Source organism: Meles meles, chromosome 9 (genome assembly GCF_922984935.1).
Source record: "Meles meles chromosome 9, mMelMel3.1 paternal haplotype, whole genome shotgun sequence".
Taxonomy (NCBI): Eukaryota; Metazoa; Chordata; class Mammalia; order Carnivora; family Mustelidae; genus Meles; species Meles meles.
The window spans coordinates 71,480,665-71,498,541 of record NC_060074.1 but is presented as its reverse complement, the minus strand read 5'-3'; the positions used below and the strand labels follow the sequence as shown (position 1 = coordinate 71,498,541).

Sequence of the window (17,877 nt, the reverse complement as noted above, 5' to 3'; positions counted from 1 at the left end):
CACTCCTTAATCGTCCAACACGTAAGCACCAACTTTAAACAAAACACCTTCCATTTGCTTTTGCCAGAATGTAAACCATTGATGAGAATGTTATCAATATCTTAGCATGCTGCCCCCCAGAAGGTCCAGGACACAGAAAGCCGACTTGGAATCACTATATTAGCTTTTATACTTACATGAATGTATTCAGCTATGTTTGCTGAGTATCTGTGTGCAGCAAAATATGAAGAAAAACACAGGGCGCCTGCGTGGCTCTGTTGCTTAAGCGTCCAACTCTTGGTTTCAGCTCAGGTCATGATATCAGGGTCGTGAGATCGCGCCCCACTTTAGTTCCATGTTCAGCACAGTCTACTTGTCTCTCTCTTTTTCATAAATAAAATCCTTGAAAAAGGAAAAACACAACAGAACCCTACTCTTAATCAGCTAAGGATCCAGTAGGTAGAAAGTGTGTGTGTATATGTGTGTGTGTGTGTGTTATTCACAAATATATATGTTATATGTGGGTGTATATACACACTCAGAAAACTATAACAAAATGTAAAATGTATTGAGACCCATAGCTGGACTCAAAGGACAGAGTTTAAAAGGATTGGTTACTTCTGGGAGGGTGGCTTCACGGAGAATTTCAGTTTAAATGATTGTTTGGGGAATTTCAGGTGGACAATATCATTATACCTTTACTTTTTGGACAGTTTTGTTTGTTTTAACCAAGCATCCTTATTAGCGTATCCCTCTACTGACATGGTCTCCACACAAGCTTGAAAACTAAGAAGAGGCCATAAAGAAAAACTAACACTAAATATTTTCAGTTACATGACATTCCTAACTCCAGTTTTAGGGGAGGGAAAAAAGGGTGGGGCCTTAAAGCCCCATATCCCCCGGGTGGGGGAGGGGTCCAGGGATTGGAAAAGACTGCAGAATGTGGATGCTGTCAAGCCTGACTTTCTCACTCTGAGAGATGCCTGGATCTGACCCCGATTACTGGAAGACAGGCAAACGCCAGTTCTTCCCTGAAAGAGACTGTACTATTTAAAAAAAAAAAAAAATGCTGGAGAAATGAATTAGCTGTTTCATTCCATTAAGTAATGGGATAAAAATGCATGCGGAATGGTAGAAAGCCTAATGTTTCCCATCATGGCTGGGGAGGAGGAGGAAAAAAAAAGGCTTTTAAGATTAAAAAGTGACTTTACTTCAATTTGCAGGGAAAAACGAAATGCACAAATACTTCGGGGCTGGAAGGGGTGGGGGAGCAGGCATGGCCATGCTGAGTGAAGACCGGATAGGAGTGTTTTCTCATTCTGGGTGTTTTCTCCTTTTTGTTAGGACACGTGCCCTACTTCACCCCGTCTGTCTCTAGAGGCTATCTTTCTCCACTTGCATTGTTCTTCAGAAGAAACACAGGAAACACAGGAAGACATACCCTAAGACAGCTGGTTTCCCTTCACAGCTCCAGAAGTACTAGGCACTTAGAACATTTTTAAAGCCTAGGAATCGGACTAACCCAGAAAATAAGGAGCATCGATGAGGTCACTCATGGATACAGTAAACACTCAACAGGGAGTTATTTACTCTACCTCAGATTAAAAATTTGAAATCTTACTTGCCAGTTAAATAAATTTCACCCTGACACTCATCTGCTCCTGAACCCATTCTCTTTTGACTGCTTGTATTTCTGGGGTGAGCAACATCTGGGCCTTATGGGGGCCCTTTCCTTCTTCCTCTTCTTCTCTCTGCTGCTGAGCCAGCTGCCTCCCACTGGTCACCATCACCCACAGAGATTTCAGGGCAGGCTAGCCCCCTCCCTGCATTTAAAAAATTTAAACCCCTCCAATTATATGGTGTTTCTTTCATTTGGTCTGTCCAAAACATATATGAAAAATTTCTATCAAAGCCCTTTGCAAAACATTGAGTTCATAATAGGTGTTTCAAATATATGCGTGGTTTGCTTTATTAACTGGACTCTGTCTCTTTGTATATCTGAGCTCCTGGCATGTTATCATCATCAATAAATGAAAACGTGTAATTCCTAAACTGGATTAAAACTGGAACATCAACTCTAAACTCCATTTTTTAAACAGCAAAATATTTGTTTATGGTATTAGGCTAACTTTTATAATAAAGGGTCCTCAAAAAGTCAACTGTACTAATGTATATGAATATGTTAATGATCAAAATGTATCTGTGGCTAGACCTTTTTATAGAGAACGGTGGTATGCTCTAGTTAACCAAGCATCAGAGCTCTGAGGTGGAAATCCTAGACCCTAAGATCCCCCTTTCCCCATAAGGTTGCTGTGAGGTTCAAATGAGAAAATGTATGCAAAGCATTTCACACAGTTAGTTGCCTGCACTGATTTTAAGCTAAATTCTAATGAGTTTTGTCTTGACCATCTTTCTCACCATCTCTTTCTTTCTTTTTTTTTTTTTAAAGATTTTATTTATTTATTTGACAGAGAGAGATCACAAGTAGACAGAGAGGCAGGCAGAGAGAGAGAGAGGGAAGCAGGCTCGCCGCTGAGCAGAGAGCCTGATACGGGACTCGATCCCAGGACCCTGAGATCATGAACTGAGCCAAAGGCAGCGGCTTAACCCACTGAGCCACCCAGGCACCCCACCATCTTTCTTTCTAATGAAAGGCCAGATTTCTCAGCTTTTTTTGGTGTGTGTGTGTGTGTGTGTGTGTGTGTGTGTGTGTGTTTAAGAATCAAGGTAAACGGATAGAGAAAGACTTGCATTGAGAGGCAGGAGGACAGGGAGCAAGATTCTTGCTTGCTGGGCCAGTTCCTGGATCTTCCGAATAATGAGGAATTTAGGTCCCAGGCAAAGGTTAAGGAGAGTAAACAGAAGCAGAGAGACCAGTCTGCCAAAGGGAATAGGGATGGGGGGAATGTAGGGAGGCCCTAGACTGAGGCCTGGGAGACAGTTTCAGAGACTTGAGACAGAGAGTGCTCTGCCCCAAAACAGTTCCAGGGTATGATGAAAAAGAGGAAAGGGGGTTTCAAAAAGTGTTCCTGGGAGGGACAAGGTGGATACCCTATAATGTTCTTTGCGAAATGCGAATAAAGAACTACAGCTCCTTTTTAGTTACTTTGCCAGACAGATTCTTTTTTTTTTTTGAGTTTATTTATTTATTTATTTATTTGACAGACAGAGATCACAAGTAGGCAGAGAGGCAGGCAGAGAGAGAGAGAGAAAGGGAAGCAGGCTCCCCGTTGAGCAGAGAGCCTGATGCGGGGCTTGATCCCAGGACCCTGGGATCACGACCTAAGCTGAAGGCAGAGGCTTTAACCCACTGAGTCACCCAGGCGCCCCTGCCAGACAATTTCTTGCTTGGAATGTAACTGTAGGCCATTTGGGGTCCTGGAGTAGATTCGTCTTATGATTAGCTCTATCGTTTTTAGCCAATTATTAACATAAATGAATACTTACCCACCGCTCAATGTTGTTTCTACAAATATAAGGCCTACTGATTCATCACATATGACCAAACTTGGAATCCCAGTTGAGGCTCAGCTGGAAATGCTAAAACATATAGAAAACAATTTTCCTGATGTTGAATCAATTGTATATTTTGAAAGAGATTTAAATTATTTTAAGGCAGGGAAATTGATGACAAAACAGGTGTTTTGTTTTAATGAAAAAAAAAAAAAAACCCAACAGTTTAGTTGGCACTGTGTAATAGACAAGCACATTTTGCAAAATAATTGATCACAATGTTTTCCCCCCACAGGTTATATCAGTGATGCCACCCAGATAGTGTGGAGAGCAAGTATATATGAGGTTCAAAAGTTGGGCATTGTTTTTAAATGTGGGAGAAGATGGCTTAGGGAGGAGAGGTCTTGTTCGCAGAAGACTCGGGTGCTTTTAGAGAAAATTGGGCTTTTGCTGAATATTGAGGAAGATAATCCTCATAGAGAGAGGAAGAGAAACCATTATTTATTACATGTCCCCTTAGTGCTTTATTTATCCTCAGAATGACCCTAAAAGGCAGACATGTGTGAACCTCCTGCCCAGCCCCTTCTCTCTCCTCCAAGCTCTGTACTGGGTTTTCTTTAAGGGATTCACCTCAGCCATGAGGTTTGGAAGTGTTAATGCACTCAGATTTGGGGTAGCCTGTGATTGGCCTGCACTCACCCCTTCTCCCTGGCCACAGCAATGATTCATGCCTGGGCACTTATTCCAACTCAAGCCAAGGAGAGTGAGAGATTCCAGGACTCTCTTCCCTTGGATGGAGAGGTGGGAATCTGTAATGCCTAGAATCTCTGGAGCCATTTTGCTACCACAGGGGAGATTCTGGGAGATGCCATGAACAGGAGACTCTGCATTATATAAAGACTAGGAATAGAGAGGTTGGGTCTTTGGGGACATTTTTTGCACTGCTGGATCAGTCTTCCCTGAAACTCATCCTGACTCTGGGTTTGTCCATATCAGGGCCAGTAAATTTCCTTCGTTTGTTTAGCCAATTTGAATGAGGTTTTCTGTCAATTGCAATCAAAACATTGCAAACCAAGTGATAGAGCAAGTACCTCTATTTTGCAGAGGGGAAACTGAAGTCCTAAAAGATTTAAAGCTACCTCCGGTCACATAGATACTGAGAGGTGAAGTCAACATTTGAAGCCAGATCTTCCTTTTTTTTTTTTTTTTAAGATTTTTAAAATTTATTTATTTTGGAGAGAGAGAGCATGCAAGCAGGGGGAGGTGGGGGGAGAGAGAGAGAGAGAGAATCCCAAGCCGACTCTGCGCTGACCCAGAGCCTGATGGGGGTTGGATCTCATGGCTCTGATATCAGGACTTGAGCCGAAATCAAGAGTTGGACGTTTAACCAACTGAGCCACCCAGGTGCCCCTGAAGTCAGATCTTTCTGACCAGTGTTTCTCAAGATGCACTGTGGCACTGGAGAAGTCTAGCAGGTAGCAGATAACAACTTTCCACTCTCACCCCCAGGTTCAATCAAATGCAGTGTTTTATAAGCTATGTGTTTTATGGGCTGTTTCCACTCAGTATTAAGAAGAAACAAAATGTTCAGAAAACTCCTTTCATCATGCCTGGTTTCTGAGTTGTAGAACATTCTACTGTAGTGCTCGGCCTTTCTTCTCTTTATGGCTAGTCTTCTTTATTCCTAACTCTCTAAAAGTTGCCTCATTTTCCCCAGGAGTGTTGGGTGACATTTCCTGTAACTATTTAAAGTCTAGGCGCTCTCAAAGTTCAGACCAGAATTCTTAGTCCTTGGGAACAATTGCAATAATAGGTGGGTAGGGCTTGAAGTAAGAGACACTGTGATTGTTTTTCTCCCTTCAACCTCCTACACAAAGATAATCAGATTCACCTTTCAGAAGGTCAGCCCTGACCATACTACTTCACAAGTATTTTCCCCGGTTTCCTGTCCATACCAGCAACCTCCAAAGTAGAGTGTACATACACCCAAGACTTTCATTGTCTTATGGAAAGAAAAAGTAGGACTTCTATGTAGAGTTATTCATTATTTTTATAAGTGAGGAGAAAATTAAGCTTTATTAGTATTTTATGTACAAATTGACAGAGATTTGCTCACTCACTTTGTATGTTGGAAAATCCCTCATCACATACATCATGTAGGAGTTATCCTGGGGGAACAAAGGGAGTTTCACGCTGGGGTGGGGTTGACTGCCATTGACTCATCTCTTCCCATTTGGCTCTTTGCAACTTACTGTAATTTACATGCCCAAGTTAGTTGGACTTATGGGTTATAGTATATGCTTCTTAACTAAACTGAAACTTACCAAATGAAGATATGCCTTTAAAAGATCCTTTCAGGGACCCCTGGGTGGCTCAGTGGGTTAAGTCTCTTCCTCCGGCTCAGGTCATGATCTCAGGGTCCTTGGGATCGAGCCCTGCATCGGGCTCTCTGCTCAGCGGGAAACTGCTTCTCCCTCTCTCTCTGCCTGCTGCTCTGCCTACTTGTGATCTCTCTCTCTGTCAAATAAATAAAAAAAATCTTTTTTAAAAAAAGATCCTTTCAAAGAAATCCTGCATTGAAAATCATACTAATACTACAAAGACAAGTAACTGGAGAAGAAATGGCAGTGACATGACTCCTATACTTGAGGCAAGCTCTTTATCAGTGAGGTTATGAAGTAAAATAATGATGTTATAATAAGTTGTGATTAGAAGTTGACTAAAAATTCAGAAATTATCAGGGAGACTTTAAAATGTGGATTTACATTATTAATGATAAACTTCACCTTAAGTGTATACTGTGCCTTGAGTTATTAGCTCATAACAATAGACCTGTGTGTGTGTGTGTGTGTGTGTGTGTGTGTGTGTGTGTGTATTCATATATTGGTGGGTAGTAAAAAATTTGTTACTGGAAAATCGGGCTCAAAAATTTTGAGACCAGACTTTTGCATAATGAATCCAAATTCCCAGTTACCTCAAGTACTTGTAGAAAACCTGCAGGGTTCAGATAACATAATAAGTTTTGAGGCAATAGGCTGGCCTTCTATATATGTCCCTGACTTATATGTCTAACCTCTCCTCCCGGAAGTCCTAGCCACAGTCAAACTGTCCTACCTGCAATTCTTCTGTCATAATTTCCCACCTCTCTACCCTAGAGTTTTGTCATGTTCTTTTCTCTTACCTAAGCCCTACTTCTCCTTTTCCCTATTCTGTTTGCCTCATTTCTGTCAGTACTTCAAAGCATAGCCTCATCCTTCATGAAACTGCCATCCATTTTATCAGCAGGAAATAATTTTTCTCTGCTCTGAACTTCCACAATATTTAATCTGTACCCCTCTTATGGTCTATCCATTGTCCCATCTATAAGGATTATCTCCAAGGAACTACAAATTTTTAAATATCTGAATACACGTTTGGGTCATCTTTGACTCCTTTGCTAGATTCTAGCATCATGCCTGATATATCATAGGTCCTTAGTAAATATTTGTTGAGTGAATGAAGGAAGGAAGGATGGATTCCAACTGGTGCATTGTCTTAAATGTCTGTTATAAGTTCTATTTCACAAAAGTATACAAAAGAGCTTTATGAAAAATCCATCACAGGAGTAGACAAGATTTGAGCCCAGATTGTGATTTTAATCATGGAAATACACTTCTCTCTTTTTTAGCTCTGTTATTTAATTAGAGATTGTGTAATACTCATTCAGAGTTCATAGCTATTTAGCTGATTTATAACTCACAATGTAATCAACTTGAATAAGTCATCTTATTGTGGACACCCACGTTAACCAGAAGAACCATGGCCATATTAGGGAGATTTGATTTGCAGCCAAAACTCCTTATACCCTCTTGAAAACAAAATCTGGCAGAAATCCAACTGCTCAAGTCAAATAGACATTTAGCTTACACTGTGCGTTAGATATGCCTGGTGACCTCAGAAAAACACACACAAATGGAAATGCTGGCTTAAAGTACTATAATATGATTACAGTTCAGGCAAAAACTTTTACTTGAGGGCTGCCATAATTGCTGTACGTTTAGCTAATGTGCACTTGAAAATGTATTTGCTTTTAAGCCTGTAAAAATTTCCAAAAGATCTGCATACTATTTACCAGGAAATAAGTATTTTCTTAAACATGTATTGAAAACAGACCTCTTATACCCTTTCTTTTCTCTTGGTTACTTCTGACCAGCGGTCATTTTGACATTTCAAGGAAATCTTATCACTAAGTTAAAAAAACTAGGACCTGTGGCATTTTGAAGATTCAAACCTAGAGCTCATAGTAATACTTATGGTCCCATCACCTATTGGACTAAAATTTCCTCTTCAAGCTGAGCATGAACCAGAAATCTATTACCTTAGGTCAGGGATAGAAGACCTCAATGGACTGCTTTTGAATTCCAGCTTCCCTTCTCTTCATACCAACACACACAGACATATACACACCAGCTCTTCTACAAACACTTTATTTTACTTTGGAAGTAATATAATGAGGACTGAACAAACACTGCTCAGTGATTTACAGTTCCCCCGAATCTGTGTCTAGTGAGCCAAAAGCCACCTCCCCTTTTAGCATAATTTTGGTGGGATTATTTTCTGCTACTTCATAAGAAACACTGCAGGGGAACTGAGAAAATTTTCAATTTTTAAGGATTCTTATGTATTTTTCAAATTTTACTTCCTTTCTAAGATCCACAGTTGTTCCCATGGATTTAATTTAGGCACCCTCTGGTGGTCAGTGGAACACAACTAATTCTCCTAAACATTACTTTGAATTATTTAAGCTGAAAGGTCAGATTTATCATTTATGACATAAATTTTTCTTTCTTGAATTGTTTTGTCATCTAAATCTTCACATTCAAAGCCAATACTGCTTCCATTACTTGTATGTATATGCCTTTGCCCTGTGAAAGTGCTATTTATAAGTATGAAATGCCATGCAAATATTAGGTAAGATATTAATTCAGAAGGATAAAGATTACTTTATCTTCAGAAAGATAAAAGTGGAGGACTCATCTGGATTCGGGGAAACACTACTAAAACATTATTAAAAACATTAAGGAAAACATTATTAGGAACATTATTAAACATTAGTATTATTATCATTATTATTAACATTATTATTCAACTTTATTAAAAACAGACCAAATCCACTCTACGCACATTCACACTATGGCAATAAATATTCTGACTGGTAACATAAATATAGGATAGAGAGATTGTCATAGATTGTGATTATTTTAAATAAATAATTTAAACCTTAATCAGTATAACTGAGGAATAAAAAATGTTTCTATCACATTAGCAGAAATATGCTCTGTGAGTTTTTCTTCAACAGCAAACTTCGGCACTATTTTGGGAACAGTGCTAATAGCACTGGTATTCCTAGTGTTTAAAGCTGTGTTGACATGATAAAGTGCTATAATTTCAACTTGTTATGGTGAAGCAGAAACCGCCTCATTAATTTCTACTTCATTCAAAACTGAGGAACAAATCAATGTTTACCAGTGGGAACAAAGCTAAATGAGTAACAAAAAGAAAACCCCAAACACTTGCAATACGTCATTAGTTTAAAATGTAGAAAAGAATTTTAAAGGGCTGCCTAAATTCTGTTTAGTCCACAACACTTACATTAAAATGAGAAACTGTTACAATACATTTGACATGGATTGTTCAGTGCATACCTTTAATTTTAATCCTGTTAAACCTGAGAAAGAGAATATGATAATAATATTAGTAACATACTGCAGATGAAATCACAGTATTGATATATTTTTTAAAAAGATTTTGTTTATTCTTTGAGAGAGAGCATGAGCACAGGCACAAGTGGGGTTGGGGGGTGGGGCAGAGGAAGAGGGAGAAACAGACTCCCCGCTGAGCAGGGAGCTCGACCTGGGGCTCCATCCCAGGACCTGGATATCATGACCTGAACTGAAGGCACATGCTTAACCATCTGAGCCACCCATGCACTCAATACAGTATCAATATTTTAATAAAATATGACTTCTTTACTGTACTTTATGAAAATGTAACCTATGACTCTTATACTTACCAGATATACCAGCATCTTAAATATACTGAACACGTAGATAAATGATATATTGAATATTCAAATAAAAAATATCTTCTGTTTATCCATAATCCAGTTAATTTAAATACTTTAAAATATCGCAGAATGACAGCTAAGCCTAAAAAGGACATTAGATAGAACTTAGCTCCATCCCATCCCTTCATTTTATAAATGAGGAAGAACCAGAAAGAGTTAAACATTCATCTAAAAATCTAATGTAAGTAACAGAGCAAACAAATCCTGCCATTCTAGGTGCTTTTTTATTAAGCACAAAATTAAGTGTTTGAATGAAAACATAAATGTTTTAAAAGCCAACTCATTCTTTGCCCTTTTAAATAAACAATCTAAGATACCACCCCTAATAATCATCCCCAAGTGGTTAACGCCCTTCCTTACATTGAATCTGTGGCTGAAAGTCTATTGCTTTATTTCCAGCTAGGTGAGAAAAGCAACACTCTCTATTCCTCATTAGATAATACAATTAGAAAAACGAGCATTATTTTCAAGACATAGCACTTCAATCAAGTAAATAAAGAAAGCATTTTGTTATTAGGAAGTCAGTTGATTCACTTGTGGAAAGCTATATGTTTAAAAAGGGAAACATAGTAACATTGAGTCGTATTGTTTTAAATAGTACCCTAAAAACCTCTCTTGGAAGGGGTGTGTGTGTGTGTGTGTGTGTGTGTGTGTGTGTGTGTGTGCATGTGGGAGTGCCCAGACTTGTACAGAAAAGAGGAAGGGGAGGAAAGAAATGTCCCCACCTGAGCCTAAGCTGGGTCTATGACTAAGATTCAGCTGTGTGCAGCCACAACTAGCAGTACAAAGCTGGTCTGTTAACCAAAGCTTGGTTGTATAATGGGAGTGTGAGCCGGCCCACAGGATTGTTAATTTCCTTCACAGGCGCAAGATAAGCCCCCAGGGGGGCAGAGAGAATTACCAGCAAACTGAGAGGTACCAGCAAAACCCTGATGCTCTGGTACCTTAGAGAGTTTCACAAAGAGAAGAGAAAAACACTTTTTCTCTCAACCCGATTGGACACATAGTTCTGAATTGAAGAGCATGTGAATAAAGACGGTTTGAGACAAATTCAGCTGCCTGAACTGCGAGAAGACCCAAACATGCAAAATGACTGAGGACAAAATACTCCCCATACCACTCTGCTTCTAATACTAAACCGATTTTTCTTTTTAAATTCAAACCATATATACTCTAAATTGGTGGGGGATGGAGAGTTGAGGAGGTGGTCAGGGAGAACACCAGATGCCTTAGATTTTCCTGTTAATTCTGCCGCTAAAAGGTGTACGCATTTGGGAAAATCTTTTGACCACTGAGCCCTCAATTTCTTTATCTTTAAGTTAGTGGAGCTTGGTACCTTCCTGTTCAAAATTCCATGCTTCCAGGTGAAAGGTGAAAAATTTTAATTTTAAATATAAAACTTTCCAAGATTACAAAAGATCTCTGGGTCCCTGAATAGGCCATAATCCCCCTGGAATTCTGGGAAACAATTTTGGTGAGTGTATATATGCACTTACGCATTTCCCAGGAAGGGGGACAGTATTTTCATCAGAGACCTACAGGGAAATTAAGTTCCAAAAAAAGGTTGAAAATCACTGGTTGAGGCAGCAAATGTTGTCTTTAGTTTCTGATTTATCTGATTGCTGAACAGATCAGCAGCAATCTACATGGTTATAAAATCTGTCCCACAAAGCCTTCTGGAGTATCTCATTTATCTTCATGAGCTGTGTGTTTGTAATTTTTCATGAGCAGAAAGTACGCTCAAAATCAAGAGTCCTTTTCATTAAAGATTTAAAATTGTGGGCATTTCAAGATTCATTTTGTTATTAGTAGCTAAAGGAGAATCATTTTAGTACATTGGACAATTTCAAGCATACAGCATCTTACACATTTGCTTGTTCATGTTGAATTATTCTACTGTTTCTTTTTTCTTGAGTTAACTGACATGAAACAAAAGGCTTGGCTCCTCCTTCCAACTGGCTTTTCTTTTTCTTCTGATGTTATGTCTGATGTGAAATGATGATGAATTAACTGTGGCTCTATTTGTAGTACTAATTTTCATTTTTGTAACGATTTGATCCTCAAGATATAGTAAGTAGAAGATATTTATATAATATTTTAAAAAGAATTAGTTGAAAATTAGAGAGAAGCAGAAAATGCCATTAGGGAATCTGGGGAAATGTAAGAGGAAAGATGCACGAAGGAAGACATGAGAACCGAAGAGAAAATCTACATGATTAGATGCTGCAACAGTATCCAATGCCTAAGGGGAAGAAGAAAAAGGGGGATTTTTTCTTTCTTTCTTTCTTTTTTTTTTTTACAGAGGGAACATGGCAACTAAAGAATACTGAATTTTTGAATATATTAAATGAAAACGACATAAACATCATAACCGAGCTTTTCAAGAACATCTTTTGGCTGATAATCTTGAGGCGTTCTATGGCTTTTCGTTAATTAAGGCAAAGACAGAGGCGAGCAGGGAACATCACAGAAAGAAGGATGTTGCCAGTGATTATCAGATAAATGCAAAAAGCTCAGGGGAGCAATCTTTTGTGGTATAGGAGAAGTGCCAAACAGTGTGAAACGCTGATTTTTCCCGAGACGATATCAAAGAGGTGTAAAGCAAAAGGAAGAAATTAGGTTTAAGCATTGGCCTTGTATCAAATTATTTTAGGTAATCCTAACGACTCCTGATTCCTCAGATATGACAGTCTGATCCGTACTCCCAGCGGCTCCCAAGTCCAAGTGGAAAGGAAGCCAAGAGTCAGGGTCTCTGCTCGACTCCAGGCTCCCTTTCCGAGTCCCGTAGCTTCAGGTCACCGGCTCCAGACTCCGTTAACCCCGAGGGCCCCGGGCGGGAGATTTATCCTCAAACGAACCCCATCCCCGGGTGACCCTGCTTGGGGACTTGGATTCACGGAGCATCCTCCTGTGACTCTTCCTCTTTCGAGTAACAGCTCAGTTTTTCTCCTCTCCGCGCCTCCTCAAATCCCATTCAAGAAAAATCTCAGCGATTTCAGCTAAAACGCACACCAACCCCGCCCCCGCCGGGCTCCGGGAGGCAGTCTCCCGGGCGGCTGGGGCGGCTCCTCCCGGCCGGGGGCAGGAGGGGCGCGCGCCCCCGACCCCCGCGCGCGCCCGTTGCTATGGGAACGCAAGGGGCTCCGGCGCCCGAGGCGGGAGGCACGAGGAAGCGCAGGGGCAGATCCAGTGGGAGACGCTATCGCAAGATGGCGTCTGCGAGGCCGCGGGATGCGGAGTGAGCGCGCCCCGCCGGGGGCCCCGCGAGGCTGCTCCTCTCCCCGCCGCCGCCGCCACCACTGCGGCGCCGCCTCTCCGCCTGCCATTGCGCCGCGGCCAAGCCTCCCGCCTCGCAGGTACCGCCGCCCGCGCGCGCGCTCCGAGTAGTGCGCAGATGGCAGCGACAAGTGCCGGCTCGCCTAGGGCTAGCGGGTCTCCCCCGGTGCGGGTGCGCCTGACAATAACGCATAAATAACTTTTTCTTGCAGCGGCCCCCTGTAGCCCCGGCCTGCAGCCTCCCCGCGCGCCCGCGCCGCACCACGCCCCTCCGACTGCCCGCTCCCTCAGAGGTGAGAGCGCTTCAGGCCGATGCGGTGATCTCCGGCCGGCCTGGGAGGAGCGCGTGGACCGGCGGGCGGCGGCGAGCAGCTGGCGAACGCCTTTACAATGGCCCTGACCCTGTTTGGTAAGTACAGCCCTTTGCCCGCGCCCCTGCAGGTGGGCCGCGCCCCGGGGACCGGAGCCCCGGGCGCCAGGGGAGGGGTCGTAGCGCGCGGTATCGGGCGCGGGCCGGAGCCGGGGAGCTGGGGCGTCTGGGGCGCCGGGCTCGGTCCCTCGCGCCTCTCCCATTGTTTCCTCTCCAGGCAGGGCCGATGGGCGTGTGCTCCCTGGCCAATTCTGGGCTGGGAGTCTGTGAGGTCCGGGGTGTTTTGTAAACGGAGGATTCTTTAAGATGCCAACTTGTGAGCGAAGTTAGCTGGTTGTTTCCAAACCCGTGTTTCTCCAGTCAGTTAATAAAGATCCTGGAAAGTTTATTTATTTTGTACAAGATGTCTGTGCGTCCCCACCTCCCCGGAATTGCCAAATGCATGTGTTGAGTCTTGTTGGATTTTGGGGCGGATTTTTTGGAGACGGTGTATTTCGTTGGAAACAAGAATAAGTGGTGAACTGAATATTTGTTAAAATACAAAATGTTTGCTCTAACAAATACAAGAGCAGACAGAAGAAAGTTGGTTCCTGGAAGATAAGTGATCTCGGGAGAATAACTTTGAGTATTTTAGGAAAGAAATGTTATTTCTGTGATGTAATTACTGCAACACTATTGTTTCAGCCTTTAAGACTCAAGGTTTTGTCCCCCCCCCCCCCCCCCCCCGAGTCTGTAATGACAATAGGTTGGGAAGAAGGGCTGAAAAGATACCGTGTTTCCTATTGCCAAAGCGGACTATAGTACACATGTACCTCCCTTTAAGAAAACTCAGTTTGTGAAAATTTAGATGTTCAAAGTAGTATGGTATGTACTGGTAGGAAACTGATAGCTACAAGGACGCTCTTGGTAAGTTACTCATAATATCAAGTTTCCAGTTACGTTTTAAGTGCATCATTTGATCAAGCAAGTTACAGGCATTACATACCATAAATGCTTTTTCATATAAGTTAGAATGAATTAATTTGGAATCAAAGAGTTACATTTATTTAATCATCTTATTTTATAAATTAAATTCAGATGCAGGGAGGTTATTTTCCAAGGTCACATGGACCCTCTGTGGCCAAACTGAGCCTAGAACACAATTTGCCAGTCTGCAGTCTGGGGTGTGTTTATTTTGCTGGAATACCCACAGTATTAGAAATGACATTTGGTGTTGGTTCTTCATAGGTGCTTTAAAAATGTTTCATCTTTCTCTGAAAGAAATAAAAATCTCATCATTGCTTTTCAGTACCTTATGTTTAATCTGCATCAAGTAGAGCATTTTTTCTTAAGTGTGGACTTTTTTTTGGTACAAAAGTTAAAAATGGTGGAAGACTTAGTTGGTGTTTTCTTGGGAAGAAGCATTTCTTATACTGTAGTAGCTAATACATAGCACTAATATTTCCCCAGAAAAATTTCCCCTTAAACTAGTTTTTTTGTAGTAAGTTCATTTTCCGTTCTAAGGAGAGAGTCTGCATTTCCAGGTTTGTTTTCAAAGGTAAGGTTCATGAATCAGCCACTTCTCGAATGTTGACGTTCTCAGTGAATCAACAGATAAATTGGAGAGAAGCAGAGTAAGGAATAAGATACTTTTAAAAGGATTCCTAAATTATTACATCTTTACTGAAGTAGAGATGAGGAAAGGAAGGGCACGGATTTGACCTCTAGATGAAGATAAAAGAAACCACTCCCTCTGCTCAGAATGAATAAAGTGTCTTTAAAATTTAGGTCAACTTGTGGGGAAATAGAATGTAATTTACAAAATCCAATTTGGTTACAATTTTTAAGAATATTTCCCTGTTATAAAGGAAAGTACACCTGTGTGCAGAGGCTATTTTTCGGTCATGATAGAGCAGTAGCTGTCGTTGAACACCGCCCATCAGTCCTCTTTGTTGAAAATAAATATTCCTTTGCCCCTAGATCCACGGATTCTGCAGTTCTATGCGAAGGGGAATTTAAAGGAATTCCCCTGTGATTCTGTCATCCTCAAGTTTGAGAACCGTTGTATTAAAGATCAATACGAGATTGCTCAAATTTGCCGAATTCAAAATGGCCTTTGTATATATTAAGAGCAGTCCCCAACGGTTAGAAGAAATGGATTTTATTTTAGATGCAACAGTTGACCCATCAACAACATGAGGATTAAGGGTGCTGATCCCCTATGTAGTCCAAAATCTGTGTTAACTTTTCACTCCCCCCAAACCAAATAACCTGCTGTTGATCAGACTTACCAATGGTATAAACAGTTGATTACCATCTATTTTTTATGTTATATGTATTATACACTGTATTCTTACAATAAACTAGTGAAAAATGTTAAGTCATAAGGAAGAGAAAATACATTTATAAGTACTGTACTGGTTTTATTGAGAAAGATCCATGTATAAGTACACCCATGCAGTTCAAATCCGTTTTTTCAAGAGTCAACTATACTACCTTTTTTAAAAAAAAGATTTATTTATTTATTATTTGAGAGAGACCACATGCGCACAACAGGGGAATGAGGGAGCAAAGGGTGAGAGAGAATCTCAAGCAGATTCTCTGCTGAGCATGGAGCCCCACACGGGACTCGATCTCACAACCTTGAGATCATGACCTGAGCGGAAATCAAGAGTCATGCTTAACTGACTGAGCCACCCAGGTGCCCCAACTGTACTACTTTTAACTAGTTTAATCTAATGAGAAGTACCTCATATCCCTTTATATTTCCTCTTAATAACCAACTTAGAGCAGAGGAGCAGTGAGATGATAAAGTTCTGTGAGATGGTAGTGAAGAGAAGATCGGAATATAAGAAACTGGATGAACCTAACTAAACAGTCATCAAAGTCAGAGCTCAATAGAGTTTCTCCCAAAGCCTTCCCAAGGCAACCAGTGCTAGGACCTTGTATATCATGGGTATGTTAGTTGGTAAGGTTAGTGTCTTAAATCTACTTGAACTCCTGTAGTGGAAATACCATAGACTTACACAACAGACATTTATTTCCTGAAGTTTTGAAGACTGGGAATTCTAAGCCAGCAAGCCAGCAGATTCATTTCCTCCTGAAATGACCTCTTTCTGGATTGTGGACATCCATCTTTTTGCTGTATCCTCTGGTGGTGGAGAGATGGGAAACCTAGGTCTTTGGTCTCCTGTACTACCACTGATCTCATCATGAGAACCCCACCCTCACAGTGTCATCTAACCTAATTTCCCTTCAAAGGCCTCATCTCCGCAGATACCATCACGTTGAGGGTTAGGGCTTCAATAAAGGAATTTATTGGAGAACACAGTTCCATGCATAGGAGCCTGCAATAGAGTCTAGGTTTTTAAAAATTTAATTTAATTTAGAGAGAGAGCCCAAGTGTGGGTAGGGGAAGATAAGGGCAGAGAGAGAATCCTAAGCAGGCTCCACGTGCAGTATGGAGGCCAACTCGGGGCTCGATCTCACAACCCTTGAGATCATGACCAGAGCTGCAGTCAAGAAGTGGGTGTTCAACTGAACGAACTACCCAGACACCCCTATGTTCTTTTTCTCCCCCTATATGTTTTACACTTCCATCCAGGCTTTGTTTTTATCATTGTAAAGAATGTTCTTTTTATAGGACATTGGTGAAAGTGAGCTTCATTTAAAAAAAAATGAGCCTCTGAAATTGCTCAGTACAATTTCACATTGATAGACTTTTAACTTTTTGTCAGTTGAGTGTTAACTTTTTGTTTCTTGAGGGTAGCAACTCAAAATATTTGTCGACTTAAGCTGAAGAGTGAAACTCTTATCTCTTATCTTCACCATTATTCACCTTTGCTACTTAAAAAGATATTTTTAATGCAAATTTCTGTTTGTCTGTGACAGAAGAACTAGACCCCAATCCTTCCTGATTTTATAGTCCCATTTGGGAGTTGAAAACGCACATTTTTGAAGCGTCAGGACTCTGCCAGCATTTTTCTCAGCCTTGTAGATGAATATACCTTTCAGTCATCTGCATCAAAATGAATAATTTTTAAATCCTCAAATCCTAAAAATTATCCAAATGTAGTTCATACTCTGCTCACTCACCTTGCTCATCTGTTCAACATACATCTGTAGCAGTGTGCAAGAGACATGGTCCCTGTCTCCTTAGAGCTTATATTCCAGAACATAGTGCAGGTACCTAACTACTTATTTCCAATAGGACTTGTTAGAACTTCCCTGAAAAAGAAGCACATGTTCTCTAATAACTGCTGGGCTAGAAGGAAAGTCTCGAGTCATCTAATTTAGGACTTTTTAGTTCGTGTACCTAACAGAATGCCCTGAGTGGCCATACCAATAAAACCCTATTTGACAGAGCTGGATGAAAAAGCATCCTGCCAGGTTATCCTTTGGCAGAAATGTCTGTCATTTATAGCTAAATGGGGCTGTGGTTTACAGCTCAGACAAATGCTGAGACTGGGAACTCAGTTCCTATCCAGCTGGGCTGGCTGAACCCTGAGTAACTCTCTTCTCTGTCGGGGTAGAACTAGCTCTGGCATGGCCCCTCTCCCTTTTTTGCTTTTTCCTTTCATTTACCGGTCACTATCATCACTGCCATTGATCTGTGATCTCATAGCTAGGATGCCGTGGAAACCTTTTCATTACACCGGCCACCTGATGCACCTGCCTTTGGGCATCTTTATAGAGATCCTTTGGAGCAGTTAAA

At 41.1% G+C, this 17,877-nt stretch overlaps 1 protein-coding gene across 3 annotated transcripts in view; it reads left to right on the top strand.

Moving 5' to 3' along the window:
- Nucleotides 1-12,747: 12,747 nt before the first annotated feature.
- The window catches only part of CHN1 (chimerin 1), a 215,465-nt gene continuing 210,335 nt past the window's right edge, over nucleotides 12,748-17,877 (top strand). Inside the window, exons 1-2 of one of the 3 annotated variants that reach the window (XM_046019506.1) lie at nucleotides 12,748-12,894; nucleotides 13,027-13,223. In XM_046019506.1, coding sequence (XP_045875462.1) covers nucleotides 13,205-13,223 — 19 coding nt within the window. In that variant the 5' untranslated portion in view covers nucleotides 12,748-12,894; nucleotides 13,027-13,204. Of the gene's footprint in view, nucleotides 12,895-13,026; nucleotides 13,224-17,877 lie in introns of those variants that run through there. The other 2 variants (XM_046019507.1, XM_046019508.1) reach the window with 2 other exon arrangements.